Below are 21,657 nucleotides of genomic sequence, written 5' to 3' on the forward strand. Positions count from 1 at the left end.
ATCAGAACTGACAAGACTCCTACGGATAGCACACAAACCAACAGCCACACTTTGCCAGTTACTCTCAAAGACAAAAGACCCCATACCCACAAATGTGATATATAAAATACCATACAGCAACTGTGAGAAACATTACATAGGACAGATGGGCAGGAAACTGACCACTAGGATATATGAACACCAACTTGCAGCAAAATGGCATGACCAGCTCTCCCACATTTCAATACACCCCGATATAGAAGGACATCAGTTTAACTGGGGCAAAGTTACAGTACTAGGACAAGCAAGATAAAGACAAGCACAAGAATTCCTGGAGGCCTGGTTTTCAACCACTGATGCAATAAACAAACATGTTGAAATAGACCCCATCTATATACCACTATGGTACAAACCCAGAAACAAGACTGCCAACCATGACAGACCGGACCATATAAATTTAGAGCAGGACAGAACAACAGTGCTTCAACGGAGGCTACACAGCACTAACGATGTCACCTAGAAGGGGAACAAAATGTTTGTGTGAAAACCAGCCAGCCTGGCCAACCAACAACTCCAACCACAAAACAAGCTACAGATCTTCATTAAAACTTTAAATGGGGAACACAGAAATAGCAGTGACACTAAACCAATATTCTGCCTCAAATTTCATGGTGGAGGACTCAAACGATCCCAACAGTACCAGACAATGCAGAGATTATAGAAAAGGATGAACTTAAAGCAATTGCCATCACTAGCGGAAATGTTCTAAGCAAACTTGGGATTAGAGGCAGGCAAGTTCCCAGGGCCTGATGGCCGACATCCTACATTTTTAAAGAAAGTGGCAGCAGAGATAGGGATACATCGGCTATGATATTCCAACATTCCTAAATTATGAAAGGATCCAGTGGATTGGAAAAATGTTAATGAAATGCCCTTATTCAATAATGGCAGGAGACTGAAAGGAGGAAACCATGACATATTAGTTTAACTATTAATGGGAAATTGTGGGAATCCATTAAAGAAATAGTAACAAAACATTTGAAAGTCAAAATGCAATCCAGAGTCAGCTTGGTTTAAGAAGAGTAAATCATGTTCGACTAATTTGCTGCAGAGCAAATTCTTCAAAGATGTAACAAGCAATGTAGGTAATGAAGGTCTTGTAGAATGGAGTAGATACTGAATCCCAGAAGGCATTTGATAAAGTGCCTCACCAGGTTAATACATCATATAAGATCACATGGGGTTAAAGGTAATAATATATTAGCATGAAGAGAGGATTGGCTAACCAACAGAAAGCAGAGACTTGTGGGGATAAATGGGTCTTTTTTCTGGATGGTAAACTGTGAATAGTGGGGTCCAACAGGGTTTGATCCTTGACTTCTAACTATTTACTATTTTTCAACATCTAGATTAATGACTTGAATGCAGGGGAAAAAATATACAATAGCCAAATTTGCAGATGACACTAAAATAGGTTGGAAAGTAAGTTGCAATAAAAAATAAGTTTATAAATGGATATAGATAGCTTAGTTGAATAGACCTAAATTTGGTAAATGGAGTTTAACATGGAGATGTGCAAGGTTATCTGACTGATGAGAAGGTGAGTAGGCTGGGCCTGTATTCTTTGGTAAATAGAAGAATAAGAAGCAATCTTATTAAAACATACAAGATTCTTAGTGGACTTGATAAGGTCAATGTGGAAAGGTAGTTTTCCACTATGGGAGTCTAGGACTAATCAGCATTCTCTCAGAATAAGGGGTCACCCATTTAAGACAAAGATAACAAGGAATTTCTTCTCTCAAAGGATTGAAAATCTGTGGAATTCTTTACCAAAGAGGTAAAGGCTGGATTATTAAGTATACTCAATGCGGAGAGAAATTTTTAAACACTAATGGAATCAAAGGTTATGGGGATAAGACAGGAAAATGGAGTTGAGGATTGTCAGATCAGCCATGATCTCAATGAATGGCAGAGCAGGCTTGATGGGATGAATGGCTACTTCTGCTCCTCTGATAAATGTAGCACAGTTCCATTAGGTACAATCAAGAAGTTTGTTAAATCCTGGGAAAGATTTAAAAACACGGAAACAGGAGATGGAGTTTGATTACTTTGCCCCCAGGACTACTATGACTGATCTAAATTTCAGGTTTGCAAACCAATTATCTGTAAAGTCTTTTCTAAAAAAAAAGATTCATTAGTACGGGACAAATATGTTTTAAGAAAACATTCAAATCCCCATAGTTGATGACTCAGTACTCCAACACGCTGAACACCAACTGAAAGTATCATGAGAATAGCACGGACACAACAAATACTCCGGTGGGGGGGTGGGGTGGTGCTGATCAGTGGGCCAAGTTTTAAATGACAGTTTTGGGCGGAGTTGGAGCAGGTGGTGAGGGAAACAAGAGGGGGAAAAAGTCTTACTTGATCTTGCCCTTACTTATCCAGTTGTTGCAAATGTCTCTGATCATATCAGTAGGCACCAGAACCACTCAGCCCCAGGTGAAAACAAAGTCCCACCTTCACACTGGCAGTACACGCCATTGCATTGTGTCATATTACCACTGTGTTAAATGGGATAAACTTCAAACAGATCTGGCAATTTAAAGCTCAACATCCACAAGGTACTATGGGCTGTAAGCAACAACAAAAATGGTACAAAAACAAAAGTTGCTGGAAAAGCTCAGCAGGTCTGGCAGCAGCTGTGAAGGAAAAAACGGAGTTAACGTTTCGGGTCCAGCGACCTTTCCTCAGAACTTTTCCGAAACGTTAACTCCGTTTTTTTCCTTCACAGCCGCTGCCAGGCCTGCTGATCTTTTCCAGCAACTTTGTTTTTGTTCCTGATTTACAACATCTGCAGTTCTTTCAGTTTTTAACAACAGAAAGGTATTCAATCACAATGTGAAAGCTCACTGCCTGGGACATATCATAGCCTATCATTACCATCAAGCCAAGAGATCAATCCTGGTTCAAAAGAAGAGTGCAACGGGCTTTCCAGCAGCAGCACCAGCATAAGAAACAAAAAAAGCACCATGCTGGTAAAACTACAGCTAATGACGATTTGCATGTAAAATAGCAGAAATAAAACAGTGGATGCAACACCGGCTAGTCAGAGCCGAGCCATCCGACAATGAACGGATCAGGTTTAAGCTCTGCAGTCTTGCCATATCCAGTCGTAAATGGTTGCGAATAATTAGATAACTAACTGGAGGAAGCAGTTCCACAAACATCCCCATTCTCAACAGTGGGGTTGCCAGCACATCAGTGCAAAAGACAAGGCTGCAGAATTAGCATCCATCTTCAGCCAGAAATGCAGAGAGGTGATTCATGTTGGCCCCTTGCAGAGGTCCTCAACACCACAGGTTCCAGCCTCCAGGCAATTTGATTCACTGTGATAATAAATAACTGGAGCCCACTAAGTACTGGAACATTGCAAGTGCTGACAATATTCGGGTAGGAGTTAAAGATAGGTGGAGATAGCGTTCAAAGACAAAGACAGTTGGACAGACAAAAGGAGTTGATAAAGATCAGTCTAGGAGAATGAATAAGCTGCTAATGGGGACCATTAATAGCTGACAATGGGTACGTGTGTGTAGCAACCCAACTGATGACAAGGTCTGGTCTGTGGGGTTTGGCCAAAAACATGGGGGAAGGTGCCTCAAGCCCCTATTGTTGAACTCGATATTAAGTTCGGAAGGGTACAAAATTCTCAAGCATAAAATGAAGTGCTGCTCTTCTAGCTTGCGCCAAGCTTCACTGGAGCACTGCAGCAAGCCTGAGACAGAGATGTTGGCCAGGGAACAAAGTGGTGTGTTGACGTGGCAGGCAACTGGAAGTGCAAAGTCCTCTTGCAAACAGAACGTTGGTGTTTTGCAAAGCAGTCAGTGCTTCGTTTCCCCAACATAGAGGAATGTTGGTGCTGGATGGGTCCAGAGGTGGTTTACAAGAATGATCCCAGCAATGAAGGGCTTGACATTATGAGGAGTGGTCGAGGACTGTGGGCCTACACTTGGAGTTGAGATGGATGTGGGGAGAGGGGGTCTCATTGAAACTTTCAGAATATTGAAAGGCCTGGATAAAGTAAACGCGAAGATGTTTCCACTAGTAGGAGAGACAAGACACAAGGGGACAGCCTCAGAACTGAGATGAGAATTTTTTCAGCCAGAGGGTGGTGGATCTGCGGAACTCATTGTCATTGAAGGCTTTGGAGGCCAAGTCATTGAGTGCATTTAAAACAGAGATAATGGGTTCTTGATCAGTAAGGGAATCAAGGGATACAGGGTGAAGAGAGAATGGGGTTGAGAAACATATCAGCCACAATCAAATAGTGGTGCTGATGGGCTGAATGGGTTAATTCTGCTCCTGTACCTTAGGGTCATTGGAGTTCACTATCTAACAGCCTGTGGATGTCCCTACACTTTAAGGACTGCAACAAATACAGAATTCAGTTTACCACCACCCTCTCTAAATGTTCAATCGTTGGTGTTCACCCAGCAATATCCACATGTCATAACCAAATGAAAGAATACTGGACAGAACATTTAATTTGAAAATCAATACATTTTTCTCCAAATCTAATATTGGGACACGAGACTTTTGGTACAATTTCAAACTTGAAAATTATATTGAAGCAGGGGCCAACTTCACGATATAAAGGTGTACGATCAGCAGTAGAACACCATGCTACTGTTTGCAATTTCAAATATTTTCACTTGTGTCCAGAGGTCATAACTTAAAATTTGAGATAAACAAAGCCACGGGATTATACATAAAGCCAGTTAAGAATTGTCCAGTTAAGCATTGAGATATAGAGGCATCTTGTGGTCTAAGTCCATAGCTCCTTGAAAGTGGCAATGCAAGTGAATGAAACTGGGGAAGGCGGCAATACAGCATGCTTGCCTTCATCAGTTGGGGCATTGAGTATAAACGTTGCTAAGTCATGTTGCAACTGTATGAGACTTTAGTTAAATTGCATTTGGAGTACTATGTGCAGTTCTGGTCACCACATCATGGGAAGGATGTGGAGGCTTTGGAGAGGGTGCAAGAGAGGTTTAACAGGATGTTCATAGATCGTAGAACCCCTACAGTGTGGAAACAGGCCATTCAGCCCAACAAGCCCACACCAACTCTCTGAACAGCATTCCACCCAAACTCACCCCTCTACCCTATCACTGTAATCCTGTGTTGCCCCTGGCTAATCCACCTGGCCTGCATTTCCCTGGATACTATGGGCAATTTAGCACAGCCAACCTGCACATTTTTGGACTGTGGGAGGAAACACACAGACACAGGGAGAATGTGGAAACTCCACACAGACCTGAGGCTGGAGTCAAACCTGGATCCCTAGTGCTGTAAGGCAGCAGTGCTAACCGGTGAGGCACTGTGCCATGTTGCCTGGATTGGAATGCATTAGCTACATGGAGAGGTCAAACAAACTTGGATTGTTTTCGCTAGACCCGAGAGAAGTATATAAAATTATGAGACACATGGAAAGGCTGGATAATCAGAATCATTTTCCCCAGGCTGGAAAGGTCATATATTAGGCAGCATATGTTTAAGATGCAAAGTGCAAAAGTTTAAAGGAGATGTGCAAGGAAAAAGATATTTGTTAAAAACACAGACGGTAATAGGTGCCTGAAACAAGCTGCCAGGGGAGTTGGTAGAAGCAGATACAATAGCAAAGTTTAAGAGATATTTAGACAGACACATGAACAGCAAGGAATAGAGGGATAGGGGCAGACAGATGGAATTAGTTTAGAATGGCATGATGGTCAGTACAGATATGGCACGTTAATGGGCCTGTTTCTGCGCTGAACTGTTTTATGCAAGAGTAAGCAGAAGTAATTCAATGCCAGCTGGTTGGTGAAACAGTTGGTGAAACACACTTGAGGCATTGTCTACCACAGTCAGTTCAGCCTCAAATTTAAACCACAGTTGTGCAGACACATTTTACACAAGTTTACTTCTTAAGACATCTCAGAAAATCAAACAGAACACTGGGACTAGCATTTTGGTTGCGAGGAAATATTCATTGCAACATGTATTTGTGTAATGTGGTTTACACAGGCAGCATTGATACTTACAAAAATGTTTAAATTTTTGTATTAAGATCTGTGACGCAAATCATTTAACAATTCCTCTTCAATAAGAAAGGTGAGGTAATTGATCACATACAAAACCTTGGAAAATACTTCACCTGTGCAGGGAACATAAAATGTGTTTTCTTCTTAATATGGTCAAGGGACAATTTCTATCTGATTTTTACAAAATAGATGAGACAAGGTTCATTTAATGGAAGAAAAATAACATATTTACAGCAATTCAAAACTATGACAACACCGACCAACATTTCTTTAGTAATTTTGCCAGTGACTCCAATATTTCACGAGTGAAACATCTAAGATCTGCTTTGCAGCAGGTAGCAGTTGAATGCAGAATTACAGTAGACTGCAGCAGCAAGGAGAGGTGATGGCCTATTATCACCAGACTGTTAATCCAGAGGCCCAGGTAATGTTCTGGGGACCTGGGTTCGAATCCAGCCACAGCAGATGGTGGAATTTGAAATTTATAAAAATTTAGAATGAAGTGTCTAATGATGACCGTGAATTCATTGCTGACTGCCGGGAAAACCCATCTGGTTCACTAATGTCTTTTTAGGGAAAGAAACTGCCATCCTTACCTGGTCTGCCCTACATGTGATTCCAGACTCTCGTTTATCCATTTTATACCTAACCTGCCATGCATTTGCCCAAATCACAATGAAATCCTCTTTCACTTAACTCTAAACTTTATGTCATCAGCAAACTTGGGAGATATTATTACATTTAGTTCCCTCATCCAAATCATGAATATATATTATGACTAGCTGGGGTCCAAGCACTGATCCCTGCAGTCCCTAATCACTGGCTACCACTCAAGAAAAGACTCGCTTATTCCTATTCTTTGTTTCCTGTCTACCAACCACTTCTCTATCCGTGTCAGTCCACTACACAGGGCTTTAATTTTACATGCTTATCTCTTAAGTGGGACCTTATCGAAAGCCTTCTGAAATTCCAAGCAAACCACAACCACGGGCTCCCCCTTATCAATCTACTAGTCACATCCTCAAAAAAATTCTAGTTGGTTTGTCAAGCATGATTCCCCTTTCATAAATTGTTGCTGACTCTGTCCAATCCTGTATGTTTTCCAAGCATGTTCTATGAAATCTTTTATAATGGACTCTAGCACTTCCACCACTAGTGATGGTAGGGCAACTGGTCTATAATGTCCTACTTCCTCTATCACTTTTTATTTACAAGGTAGGTTACATTAGCTACCCTCTAATCCATAGGAACCATTCCAGAATTTATAGAATCTTGAAAAATGCATTTACTATTTCTATGTGACCTACAGTCAATATCCACAAGCAATTCAAAAATCCACTACTTATTTGGTTGCTTTATTTGCTCTGCGTTATAACTGCCCCCATTTATGGCTGTAAGAGATCTACATTTGTCTCAAACAAATCTTTTTCTCTTCACGTACCCGCGGAATCTTTTACAATCAGTTTGAAAGTTCCCTGCAACCTTACTCCTGTATTCCATTTAACCCATCTTAATCAATCTTTGTCCTTCCTGAAATCTAGACTGTTCCCATTCCTCAGGCGTTCTGCTATTTTTGGGGCAATTTGTATGACCCTTCCTTGGATCCAATGCTATCCTTAATTTTCCTCATAAGCCATGGTGAGGTCATCTTTCCTGCTTTATTTATGTAGCAGACAAGGACGAACAATTATTGTCATTCTTGCGTTCTTTAGACATTTGCCATTGCCTATTCACCAACATCCCTTTAAGCAACGATCCCCAATTTATCATAGCCAGTTCATGCCTCATATCATTGTTGTTTCCTCCCTGCTATTAAACTCTTATGCCTAGGCTAATAAAGGCAAATATCCCATTTGCTTTCTTAACCATATGCCTTCTTAATCTAAGGCTGTCCTCCTCACTATTTACCACCTGGTCAATTCTTGTATCAGCAGTGATTTTCCTGATCAATGCTCCTACATTCAAGTCCAAATTGTTTATATATACCACTGACAGCAAGGGACTCAACAATGACCTCTTTGGGACCTCAGTGGATGAAGACTTCCAGTCACAACAACACCCCTCGACAAACATCCTCTGCTTCCTGTCACACAGCTAAGTCTGCATCCAAATTTCCTTGGATCCCACGAGTTCTTACTTTTGCTATCAGTATCCCACAGGGACCTTATCAAAAACCTTGCCGAAGTCCAAGCAGACAACATCAAAAGCATTGCCCTCCTCATCTACTTACCCGATCACTTCTTCAAAAAATTCAGTTAAATTGATCAGGCATGACCTCCCCTTAACCAAAACCATGCTGTTTTTTATTAATCCCTACCTCTCCAACTGCAGATTAATTTTGTCCCTCAGAACTGCCTCCAGCAGTTTACTACCACAGAGATTAGGCAGACTGGCCTGTTGTTTCCCGATTCATCCCTTACTTCCTTCTTGAACAATAGTACCACATTGGCTGTCCTCCAGTCTTTTGGCATCTCTCCTGTGGCCAGAGAAGAATTGAAAACTATTGCCAATGCTCTTGCTATTTTCTCCCTTGCCTCACTCAACAACCTGAATACATTTCATCTGAATAAAAAAACCGGAAGAACTGCACATGTTGGAAATCAGAAACAAGAAAAGAAGTTGCTGGAAAGTCTCAGCAGATCTGGCAGCATCTGTGGAGAGAAATCAGTTAATGTTTTGGGTCCAGTGACCCTTCTTCAGAACAGTTCTGAAATGTTAACTCTGCTTTTTCTCTATAGATGTTGCTAGATTTGCTGAGATTTCCCAGTAATTTCTATTGATGTTATACACTTCATCTGGCCCTGGAGATTTATCTACTTTTAAGCCTGCCAGGTCACTGAAAACTTCTGTCTATGTTATCTTAAATATATTGTAGCTCTTCTCTCATATCTACATGCAAATCATCCCTCTCACTAAATACCGATCCAAAGTATTCATTTAGAACTCTAACTACACCGACTGGCTCCATGTGCAAATTATTGCTGTGGTCCTTATTGGGCTCTATTCTTTCCCTAGTTATCATTTTCCCCTAAATATACTTGAAAAATAACCTAGGATTTTCCCTTATTTTTCCTGTCAGCATTCTTTCATGCTCCCTTTTTGCTCTGCTAATTTTCTTTTTAAGTTTCTCCTCGTACATTCTGTGCTTCTCTAGAGCTTCTGTTGTCTTGAGTCTTCAACATTTGCCAAATTCTTTCCTATCCTCTTCATCCAATTCTGTATATCACATGATATCAAGGGTTCACTGGATTTGTTGGTCCAACTTTTTCTTCTTTATTGGAAGATGTTGACCTTGTACTCCCCATCTCCCTCTGGAATGCATCCCACTGTCTCTGACACAGATTTACCTACAACTTTCTGCTCCCAATTCACATCTGATCTTATTGGCCTTCCCTTAATTCAGAACATTAATTTCAAGCCCATTCTTGTCCTTTTCCGTTATAATTTTGAATCTAATGGAGTTATAATTGGTGTCTGCAAAACGCTCAGCCACTAATACTTCAACCATTTGCCCAGCTTCACTACCCAAAATTAACTCTGGGTCTGCCCCCTCTCTTGTAGGGTGTTTTTAATCTACTTCCCAGCTTGGTTTGGAGGGGAACTTGCAGGTAACAACATCCCCATGCAATTGTTAACCTTGTCCTACTAGATGGTAGATACTGTGGGTTTGGAAAGTATTGTCAAAGGAGCCTTAAGTGCTGTAATGCACTTTGAAGGTAATACTGATGGCGCTGGAAGTAGTGACACAGGTGGCAGTGAAGCCAAACTGCAGGACCTTGAATAATATTTACTGAACCAGTTATGAAGCAACAATGCGAGAGATTATAAAAAAAGGAAGGTCAGAAATCTGTAATACTTTGACTGCAGATTGTTTGAAGAAGGGAGATAAAGTTTGAAGGAATTCAGCAGAGTGCTGAAGCATAACTTGGTTAGATTCAGCAAGTCGAAGGCTAAGGAAATGAAGTGCAACCAGGAGGGTAGACATGTACAGAGCAGGGTGCAAACAATTGGCTTACTGGTGAGATGTAGAGATCTAGATATCTAGAGACTCAGCCCAATAGACAGGAGAGAAAACTGGAAGCAAGCAGCAGAATGGAGTCAACAGGAAGTCAGCAATTACACAGGAAGCTTCAAATTTAAATATGAAAAGCTTCAAAAAACACCAAGGATTGGAGAGATACTGAAGGCATACTATAACCACAGAACAACAGCATAGGTCAATATTGTCTGAAGTGTAGTTGTTGTGCTCTCCCCTGTCCTATTGGAAAATTTAAATCAGAACAGAAAATGTATAAGAATAATGGACCTTGGGATTTGCACGCCAAAATGTTTTCTTCTCAATCACACATTACTTTGTAATTTTCTTCAAGCTTAGTTAAAACATTAATGCCAAACTGCATGTGGTTTCAAAAAGTCTCAAGCTAAGAAATGGAAATTCCATTACTTAATTCACAATAATTCTCATGATAAAACAACTCGATGTATATAACTTCTGACACAAACAGTCATTAAACGCAGGAATGAACGACATTTTGGATTTCACTCGACCACAATGTCGATACACTTACCTGATGTTGGGCAGGCACTTGTTGCAATGTGGTCTTAGGTGAAGAATGCTGTGACTGGACCCAGGGCTGATGTTGATGAGATGTAGGAGAAGTCTGATGATGAACTGCTGAGTGCTGTTTCACAGGTGGACAAGTTGGCAACTGAGGCTGAAAAGGCTGATTTGGGTGCTGCTGGCCAGACATTAGACGTTCCTGCATCATCTGATCGGCATGATTTCCACTGGGACCGAGTGCACCAACTGGTCTTGGAAGGCTGCCAATATCCCTTGGTACAGAAGGGCTCATGTATTGTGTCTGCATGCTTCTGGGACCAATGCTCCTCTGTCCAAGTCCCATGGTACCTGGGGACTGGTGCGGCTGTTGAGGCAGGGGCATGTTTGAATAACTTCCAACCTCCAACTGCATGCCAGCACTGCCAGGCCTAACCTGTGGTGGAGGGGTGCCTGCTGGGTTACTCATAGCTTTCATCGGTGACATTGGTGGTGGAGAAGCATAAGTTCCCTGAGACTGTGTGGGGTGCATAGTTTGTGCATTAATTTGGTTAAGTGGGCCACCTGGATGTATAGGCTGCTGGTGCATTAGTCCTTGGCTTGTGCCACCTGGGAATCCCACAGTATTTGGATAGCGGGGTATTGACTGGTTCACAGATGGGTTACTATTAAGGCCTAGGTTTTGACTGATCCCTGTATTACTGTTAACTAATCCCTGATTAATGTTACTATAAGGATATTGTGAATACTGCCCTGAGCTACTTACAGATTGTGATGGTACCGCCTGGCTACGTGAACTAAAATTTAAATTTTGTTGTCTGCTCGCGGCTTGTTGGGAAGGATTTGGGGAGAATCTAGGACTATGCGCAATGGAATCTCCATGGAGAGAATTAGGAGGGGGATGGGCATGGTACTGCTGGGTTGGAGTGTGACGTAAAGAAGGGCTAATGTTGGGGGTTTGCTGAGGCATGTGAGCCAAGTGGCCTGGTCCTGAAGTTCCCATGAAAGGATTTCCTTGACTGAGGGCCTCTTGACCCTGAGTGAATTGGTTCACCCTCTGCTGCTGAGGCTGGTTGTGCTGTTGCAATGAATAATCACTACGTGTTAGGTAATTCCCCATCTGTTGCATATGTTGAGCATGCCCTTGCCCTGGAGGTGGTGGCTGTGGTTGTTGCTGTTGCTGGAAGGCAGGTCGGGTTTGATCTGGCACCTGAACAGCACGTGGGCCCCACATGGAGCTACTATCTACAAATTGCTGTCCACACCTTTCATTCTGCATAGAAGGGTACACTCCCAACTGAGTACCACTGTGAGGGACTGGTGGAACTGTGGGGTTGTGGTATTGAGAGTGGGGTGATGCCATACCATTCCCGGGTGTATTGCCAATCATTCGGTTAGGCTGATCTACTAGATGTATTTTTTGCTGTTCAAATGGACCAAAGTGATCATAATGAGCCAGTTTAGTTTGAGTCTGAGTAGGTGGGGGATGATGGAGAGGAGACTGCATGGAGGCAAATCCTTGATCCATGGGTAATTGTTGCCCAAGTGTATTCACTGGATTTTCTGAAAAACCACATTCGCCAAGACCTTCAAGCCCTTCACTGAAAATGTTCCCATCATCACCAAACAAACTCAGCATACCAGGATCTGCCATCTTCCTTGTGCTCACAGCTCCCCTAATGGCACGAAAAGTGAACTATTCTGTGCTTCACCTCACTGCTTCCCTTCGAGGTGTACGTCCTCAAAGCCTTAAATCCTATGACTAATCTCCTGTGTGTCACTCCACATTTCCTTAATTCTTTTGGACAATTCAATGTCAGGCAGAGTCTGGATAGAGGTCCTAGGGAGAAAATGAAAATAAAATGAAATTGGGAACAAATGGAATGAATAATGCACACAAAGAGAATCAATAAAGTCACATTAAGATGTCCCTTCCTTCTAATGTAAACTCCTGCATAAACTGAAACAAGAGATGCTAAGCTTCCTAGGCAATTTAAAATATCAAGCCTGCAAAATTAAGCAAAACCTCTTTAATCTTTTGCTTACAGTTTGTACTAGAGCATCCTGCACAATACATTAGTTATAACTCATGCAAGCACTAACCTGAACCATTAATTCATTCATCACTTAACTTGCCAGTTCTACATTCTTGGTTGTAAAAGAACAAAATGACAAACTGTAGTCACAGCAGCTGCCAGCACACCAGGCAGACAGCTGGATGAATACAGCACAGCACACCATCTGCTCCAGTGAGGCTAAGCGCGTGTACCAACCTCTTCCATCACGTTCCTAACCTCCTCATCCCCAAGAGTATCTATATAATTCTGCTTACTTATATGCTAATGAAATTCAACTAGTGTACAGCATTGTTATCTATAGAAAATAGTTCACAGAACTAGAGTGCCTTAAATAGTAAGAGTGGCTGATAAATGCATGCTCACAACAGTAAATAAAACTAACTTTTATGTTAATCATATAAAAGCAGTACTTCAAGTATATCCTGAGATCAATCAGTATTTTTTTTTTGGGCATTATCCAAACTGAATTGCTAATACTGTAGTTAGATTCCATTGATATTTCAAATAAGGCTTTGACAAATGTATATTTGATACAACTTTAAAGTTACTACCCAAGTATACTGATACAGCCCATCCAGCCACATGCCTGAAACAAACAAGTAGCCAATATGATGGATTTACAGATTCCAGGCCACATTTTCAAAGTGATCTGACAAAGGAAGCACAGCTACAGGGTTCATCACTCACCCCAAGGCAAACAGATTACCAGTGATGTAACAACCTCCATTTACGACTAAGTGCACATTGCAGCTGGGGAGTGTCTAGCTCAACACTCTTTCACCATTCCGACAAGGCTAAACAGGATGACCATTTATAAGGGCATCCTAACCTCCATAAAGTTAGACTGTTACAACTGGCGTCACAGAAATTACAAGGTGAGAAAAACACTGCAATCTAATTATGCCTTGTTTTCCCCTCCGAGGCACGTTTGAAATCTCATCAGGACCAAGTTGGTACTTGTAGCTCGATCTCAATCAACCTGAAGTGGACGTCATTGCTTGAGCAACACAGCTAAACGTTTTCTCTGCACCCAACCCACTCGGTCAGGTTTCCCTTTTGGATCAGCAAGGATTAAAAAAACCAGGATATTCATCACCCATAAGTACTTTACCACTAGTCTGAACAAAGAACATCATCTCTCAATTTGACAGTGTACATTGCTCAACACTATTCCCTAGCATCCTGGTCAGCGATGACATTCACAAGTACAATTACACAGCATGAAGCAAAGCAGCTTCAGAGCCATCTGCTCCTACTGACTGATTTTTTTTCATTGAAATGCAATGATCCTTAATCACTTGCACTAGGAGAAGGATGTTTTCACATAAAAAAACAAATTTAAAAGCTACCCACAATTCTGGAAGTCCTTCTGTCTAAAAGGAATGGAGAAGATATAAAGTAAACAGATTATTTACCCTTTTTTATATTAAAGCAATAACCTAATCACAACTTATTACTTTATGTCAGTATAATACAAAGAAAGTGGGTAGAGTAAAGGGCGAAAGGGATTGTAATTTCACTACCAACAGTTTAGTGACAGCGCTGCATCAAGTGATCTCCCAGCAATTACATCTGCACAAAAAACAAAAACTAAATAAATAAAACAATAAGGGGTAGGACTCAATGGCTACATGCTGAGGGACAAAGCAAAACAATTTAGCCACAAATCAATTAGTATTAACATACTTTTTCCTTTACAGTTCCATGCAGTCACTAATTAACAAATCTAGTCATTTCTTCTATTATTCTGTACTAAAACGATTTCCAGAAGCTTGAGTCAGCACATGTGAATGGGTTATTTATTAAATTGTTGATTGTCCCCATAATGCCAAAGGCCCCCAGCTCAAACAAGCTCCCCATACACTTACTACAACATTCCTTTTCTTTTCCTTTCTAACCAATGACTGCTGACAAAAATAATTTATCTGTTCCTCTTTCGTGGCAGAGCACAGCGTGTGTGATTGGGTGCAACTTATCCATCATGAACAAGCTGCAGTACAAAGACAGGCTGAGTGTCACAGGATATAAATGGACAAAGGTCACACAGTAAGCTAGAGAGTTTTGCATGGGACTCTGGCTGTTACATACAAATGGCAACCTCTTCTGATAATACTCTACTACAATTAGACAAGAACAATTACTTAGAATCTACCTCTAACATAAATTGAATACAAGGATATTGTCTAGGCTAGGAATTACATTTTTATGCTAAAAGGTACTGGTCTCCAATTTCTCCATTCAATATGAACCTAATACTCACCGTAAAAGAATAAAAAAGTTTAACAAACATTAAAATCTGTTTATTCACAATACACAGTGCTCAAGTATGACTACTAAGTAACACAGTCATGTAGGAGAAAGCATCAGTACCCCTTATAAACTAGCATGTAATCAACTGGTTTCATTTTTAGCCTGCAAGCACATTACTAATTTAAGTTCATGTCTAACACTAAAAAGCACTTCAATTGCCATAAGACAGAATATTAAACCAGGTACAAAAGTGCAGTTACGCTATGCTCACAACTGAAGGACATAACTAAAAGAACTGGCATTTATACAAGCCCATTTCTGACTGTATTACAAGATTCCAGCTTGATATAGTGGTAGAATTCAATTTCCAAACGAGGCCTTGTAAATATTACATTCCGTTTAAGAGGAAGAATAGCACAAACTATGTCCCCTTAGGATTTATACACAGAGTGGCACAGATTCAGGTCAAACACAGGGCAACGTTAAATTATAACTCTGATGTATGCAGTTTCCATTCTGCAAAAAGTTAGGAGATTCATATCAGACATCACCCTGATAAAAACTTAACAACACAAAAATTTGACCCAGGCCAATTTGGGGATCAACAGGGGAAAACTTTTAAACCCAAAGCTGAATTACATACAAGAAAACTAAATTGCCAAAATTCTCAAATAGGTTGAAGCAAAAACTAGAACATATATATTTCTACTTAGCTGAGCTGTCCTGTTGTCAAATTCTCTACAAAAAATGGGCAAGTGTTGATGTGTTTGTCATCATGAAAAACCAAAACAAGTTACTACATAAATGGATACAGGAGCAAAACCTAGAACCCTACCTTAAAAGTTATTCCCTGTCATTAAACATTAAGTCCTTCCACTCTACTTTTATACTGACAGAACCATACATCATTTCGTCAACTGGATATGGTATGCAGCCAGGCAGAGAAAAGTAACATTAGATATATTTATGAATTAATTCTCATGTCACTACATTTTCTTACTTTACAATCACAACATTGCACTCTCTGCCTTACCATCAACCTATGAAATACAAAGAAAATATCGATAAGCCAATTCAGGAAACATAAGGAAGTTGAACAAGGTCCAATTTATTGATTACCCAGAATCTCTCATGATCAAATAGTTCTCTAAAAAATATGCTTCAATACTTCACCACAAAGGCTACAATATATTAATCCTCACTACCACAAGAACTTATTAGAGAAGAATAAAACTTAAAGTACATTCTTAATTGATTCCCCAGTAGAGTCTGAACATTCCAAGTGACTGTTGATAACATTACTAGCAATCCTCTCACTTAAATTCCACACCAAAAGGAAACACTCTTCACCACACAACGCATTTTTGAATATGGGCGCCAAATGTGCCAATCTCCAATCATGAGGATTCACCAGTTCGCTGAATCACTGAAAACCTTTACTAGGAAATCCACTTCCTTTTGCAAACTGAGAATTTATATCTGGTCGTAGGATTTTTTTTAATCTTGAACCCTTGAAACTAGCTGATTGTACTTCACTTAAGATGTGCAAGCAATCCCTAATTTTACTTCTATCTGCTGTACAAGAACAAGATTTACCATTTTAAAATATATACCAAATGAGCATTCATTTGACTTCACCAACCCCCAATATTCATAATTTTGCACCAGTCACCCAGTAATTGTCTTGATTAGTCTCTAGTTGACAATAACTAAAAAGTAAAAATTATTTTCGCACCCCTTTAACCATATTCTTTACTTGTTCTAGATTCATTTTGGCTTTTCTAATATTTGTAACATGAATTAGGGTCTGCGATTTTTTTCATGCCCAGAAACCTCAAAATACTTTGAGCCGAAACTAGTTAAAGTGCAGTTTTTGGCTTACTTCAAAGGGATCCAGATAATATTATTAACAAAACATGTCAAGTGTTCAGGTATTAATAGAACCCTGTTAATAATACATTAGTTACAAGCCTACCACATTCTCAAATTAAAGGTAAAAATTGTACAAAGAATTCTAAAAGCAAGTTTAAAAATTGAGAAATCATACTGCTCTTGCAAATATGCACTCTCAAAAAGTGTACTCTTGCAACTAGAAGTCTCCAAATATAATTAAAATCTTGAGAAGCACTTTAGGTAAATGAGATGGCAAATCTGCATTCAAATATGAATAGCTATAGTATAAATTGATCAAGCGAATTGAAAACATTATGGCAGATTATTTCAGCATAGGGATGTACAAAGTCATTTACACTACGCCCAAAAAAAAAAATCAGTGAACTTTCTAAATAGTAGGAAGCTAGAAATTGGAAGAGCAGAATCACTAGAAATTTATGAGCTGAGTAATTTAAAAGACTAATGCTATTTGCTAGCCTTCATCTCAAAAAGGAACTGGAAGTTATAGAGTTAGGTAAAGCTCCAACTTGACAGCATTTGAAATACAGTGCAAAATTCTAGGTAATGTACCTCAAAGGAGGACAGAATAGTCTTGGAATTGATAGTGCAACTTCACCAGTGTTATAGTGGTGCTAAAAAAAAGGGAATAAAATAAAGACAGGTACCTTGAATATAGAAGATTAAAATGTGAGCTAATTAAGGTATACATGATGAATAAAGGATTTGATAAAGATAGAGAAAACATTTCCGTATAAAATATTGAAAAATATTTCAATGTAATGTATTGGTGGGACAGTCCAACAAAGGAAGCATCCCCTAAAAATTAAAGCTCAGCTGCTCAGAAGTGAGTTCAGGAGAAACAAAGTTGCATAAAGGGTGATGAACATTCACCACCTCCCCCAGTTCACCCCCAAAAATATTCTGAAAGTCAAGTCCAAATAAGTTTTAAACTGATAATACCACTGTCTATCCAAATCTTGAGATATGCTTGCAAGGCAAGTAAACGGGTGTTAAAAAACTAATCTGTCATAATCTACCTGAAATACAGTACAGGTTCTTAAGGCTGAATGGTCAACCGGTGTTTTGATATAGCGAAAAGTACACATTAAAAAGGGGTAATTATTAGGTGACAAATCAGCACATAACTAGTCAAATTATACAATGTTACTAAGTCTTTTCTTATCACTCAGGTTTGCTTAAGTATTCATTATAATTTGTTCATCAATAGACCAGACAACATTAGCTGATCGGTGCAGACTTCTGTACATAACTAGCTGAAACTCATTACCCACTTTGTTGAGAATGCCAGCCAAAAGTCTTTTCCTAAAACCAGTTATTGTCAGATAATTAAGTGAGCACTAAAGAAACATGCACTCACCTTCAGCAATCGTACAATGTAGTCAAGTTATAAACCTGAAATTTAAAATCATTAAATGGGGACCTCATCACATCAGGAAAGTTTAAAACAGGTAGACTCCAAACTGCTTTTTTTATTTAAAAAAATCAGCAATTATAACCAGTAATGAGAGTTTGATGGCCACATAACTGGAGGCCCACAGTTCAGCAGTCTCTCAGCTATAACACAGGTTCCATGGCTGGAGTTGCAGACTGCTACAAGAAGTTACGATTTACTTACACCAAATTGGCCAGTTTTCGTGACACCAACTGATCCTGCTGGTATAAAGACCGAGTTGGAAAAAAAATGCTAACAGTCGCACCACCAGCCTTCAAGTCCAGCACAATGTTCAGGACAACGGAAACACAAATAATCCCGGCTGCCTTTATACCGGATTTTTAATCTATATTTTACAAATTAACGTTACCACTAAAAGCATGGTGCAAAATGTAGAAACCTAGACTGTTCTTGTCTTCTCTAACGGCTGCTGCTGCTTCCTCCCCCACCACAACATACCCCAATCATCAATCCATTCACTACTGATTGTATCGCTTTGAGTAATATGTATAATGTGTACGACTATATTTATTCCGTACTGGTTTGCCATTCTTTTCACGTGAAAAGACAAAGAAGAAAATCACAATTGCAGTCTAACTTCAGATTTTGTCTCAGGGTTTAAGTACATGCAGGAACACTTGTGTAACAAAGCAGTGGTCCTTCGTAGATGTCATGACTACAATAACCTGCATTTAATGCAGCTGTCCTTGATGGAGAAAAATGTCCCAAGGCACTTCATACCAATTATAATGGAGGTATGTACAGGGGTAACCAAAAAGCTTGGTCAAAAATGTGGATTTTAAAGGCTGATTAGGAATTGGAGATAATGAGAGATTTCATGAAGGAATTCCACAGCGTAACACCTTAAGTGGTCAAAATACAAATATCAATGGTTGGGTAGGTGCCCAAGAGATCACAATCAATTTAACTGGGAAAAAAAAAGGAGGGTTAAATCTTTAGGGGTGAAGAAGGTTAGTGATTGCTGCTAGAAAAGTGGCAAAAAAACAAAACCACAAAGAAATTCAAACATAACAATGAGAATGTTTACATCTTGGGATCAAGCAGAACAATTTGCACCATAAATTGCAAGAAGCATTAAAAAGCTGAAGGTACCAAAGAAAAAAAAACAATTTAAAATAAAATTTGCCTCTGGAATATGTCTTATATTGAGACAAGTTCTTTGTTTTCTTGCTGTAGGGAGTAGCTCTGAAGGAGTAACAGTAAAGTTACCGTAGTCCTACGGGACCATGGGGCTGCTCTTTCATTAGAGAGAGATGACTGGTGGTGGCTTAACTCAAGAGTCACCATGCCTCAGGTAAAGAGAGAGGTTGAGAGGGAGAGAGTACTTCATGGTAACCTCAGCTGGCATGGGAATTGAACCTACGCTGTTGGCATCACTCTGCATTGCCAACCTGTCACCCAGCCAACTTAGCTGTGTTGCACTTGAGGCAAGTTACATTTAAAACATCACCTCTAACATAACACAAAATTGTTACAGTGCAAAAGACGGCCATTAGGTTCATCTTGACCTGCACCAGCTCACCGAATGAGTAAATAACTAGTTGCCACACTTCCACCTTCTCCAATCTCTGAATTCGTTATTTTTGAAAAGGAAACAGTTTAATTCCTTTTCAGTGTTTCAACTGAACCAGTTGCAGGCTGTACATGCCAGACTCTAACCACTCATGCATCAACAGATTTTTTTTCCCCTCATGTCATTTTGCTTTTCACCAATTTCTTTAAATCTGTGCCTTCTCATTCTCAATCGCTTTGCAAGTAGGAACACAATCTCTCCTAGTCTACTCTTGCTAAAGTCATCATGATTTTGAATACATCAAATCTCCTCAGCCCACTTTTTCCAAAAATGTTCCAACTACTCTAATCCATTTTTATACCTTAAATTCCTCAAATCATGAGAAAGCTTTTCAAATGTCTTCATACCTTTCTCAAAATACAACACCCAGAACTAGATACAACACTCCAGTTAAAGCAGAACCAACATTCTTTAAAAGTTCAACATAATCTCCTAACTTGCACTCTATACACTTTATTAATAAAGGTTAGGATATTGTATATTTTATTAACCACTCTCTCAAACTGCCCTGCCAGCTTAACGGATTTATGCATATATACACCAAGGTCTCTTTTCGCCAGAGTTGGGTCCCTTATATAGTGTCTCCATAACCTTGCCAGCAAAATGAATTACCTTAGATTACAATGTTTCCAAGTTTACTTCATCATCCACAAACTCTGAAATTTTACCCTGTAAATCAAGGGTTCCAACACTAATCCCTGGATTATTTCACTACGCATCTTCCTCCAGTCTGAGAAACATGCAACTGCCATCGCTCTGTTTCAGGTCACTCTGCTAATTCCATTTTCGTGTTGCTACGATCTGTTTCTATTCCATAATCTATTACTTTATCCACAAATCAGTTGTGCGGCACTTTTGGAAGCCCATGCACACCACATTGACAAGCATTACCCTCCCTAAAAACTTCTATCCTTACAAAAACCTCCAGCAAGAAGGTTAAACATGATTTTCCCCAAAGAAACACCATGCTGGCTTCATTTAATTAATTCACATTTGCTCAAGTAACTTAATTTTTCCTACAACAATCACTATACACGTTTACTTTATTTAACGTAACTTCAGGTACTGCTTTCATTCCATTTACAAAGAGTTCAGACATAAAAGAACAGTGCTACCTGCACACAAGAGCAGATAGCCCGAGGACAAGATCATCTACAGTATATAGAATCAAGCTGGAGAGGTGATGGCCTAGTAGTTTTATTGCTGAACTGCAAATCCAGAAACCCATGTAAAGCTCTGGGTACCTGGGTTTGAATCCTGCCAGGTACCCAGATGGTGGAATCTGAATTCAATAAAAATCTGGAGTTAAAAGTCTAATGACGACCATGAATCCATTGTCGATTACTGGAAAAACCCATCTGATTCACAAACGTCTTTTAGGGACTTACCTGATCTGGCCTACATGTAACTCTGGACCATATAGCAATGCAGTTGACTGCTAATAGCCCTCTGGCAACCAGGGATGGGCAATAAATGCTGGCCTAACCAGCGACACCCACGTCCCATGAATAAATTGCAAAAATGTTACAAAACACAAAAAGTAGCTTGAGATACCTGTAACATGACACGTGTATAAATTGAAACCTTAAAGTTCTTTTTAAATTAGGATACATAATACGATATCAGTAACTTCATGAAATACTGTGTCAGAAATCATTCCCTTCCCTCAATGGCAGAATCAGAATGATATGATAGCCATATCAGGACTTCAGCAAATACCTGCTCTGAAACCAAACCAGATTAAGAATGATTCAAACACACCAACTTGT

The 21,657-nt window shown here is 39.8% G+C and overlaps 2 protein-coding genes across 2 annotated transcripts in view; one reads left to right on the forward strand and one right to left on the reverse strand.

Annotated features, from left to right (window-relative positions):
- Positions 1–9,846, forward strand: part of LOC109916793 (chromodomain-helicase-DNA-binding protein 7-like) — an 87,403-nt gene extending 77,557 nt beyond the window's left edge. Inside the window, exon 10 of the mRNA XM_048595705.1 lies at positions 9,712–9,846. Coding sequence (XP_048451662.1) covers positions 9,712–9,846 — 135 coding nt within the window. The remainder of the gene's footprint in view (positions 1–9,711) is intronic.
- A 622-nt stretch (positions 9,847–10,468) lies between these two features.
- Positions 10,469–21,657, reverse strand: part of LOC109931846 (chromodomain-helicase-DNA-binding protein 7-like) — a 32,693-nt gene continuing 21,504 nt past the window's right edge. Inside the window, exons 2-3 of the mRNA XM_020531111.2 lie at positions 10,631–12,460; positions 10,469–10,483 (exon numbers count right to left, since the gene is read on the reverse strand). Coding sequence (XP_020386700.1) covers positions 10,469–10,483; positions 10,631–12,274 — 1,659 coding nt within the window. The 5' untranslated portion in view covers positions 12,275–12,460. The remainder of the gene's footprint in view (positions 10,484–10,630; positions 12,461–21,657) is intronic.

This window comes from Rhincodon typus, chromosome 4 (assembly GCF_021869965.1).
Source record: "Rhincodon typus isolate 14 chromosome 4, sRhiTyp1.1, whole genome shotgun sequence".
NCBI lineage: Eukaryota > Metazoa > Chordata > Chondrichthyes > Orectolobiformes > Rhincodontidae > Rhincodon > Rhincodon typus.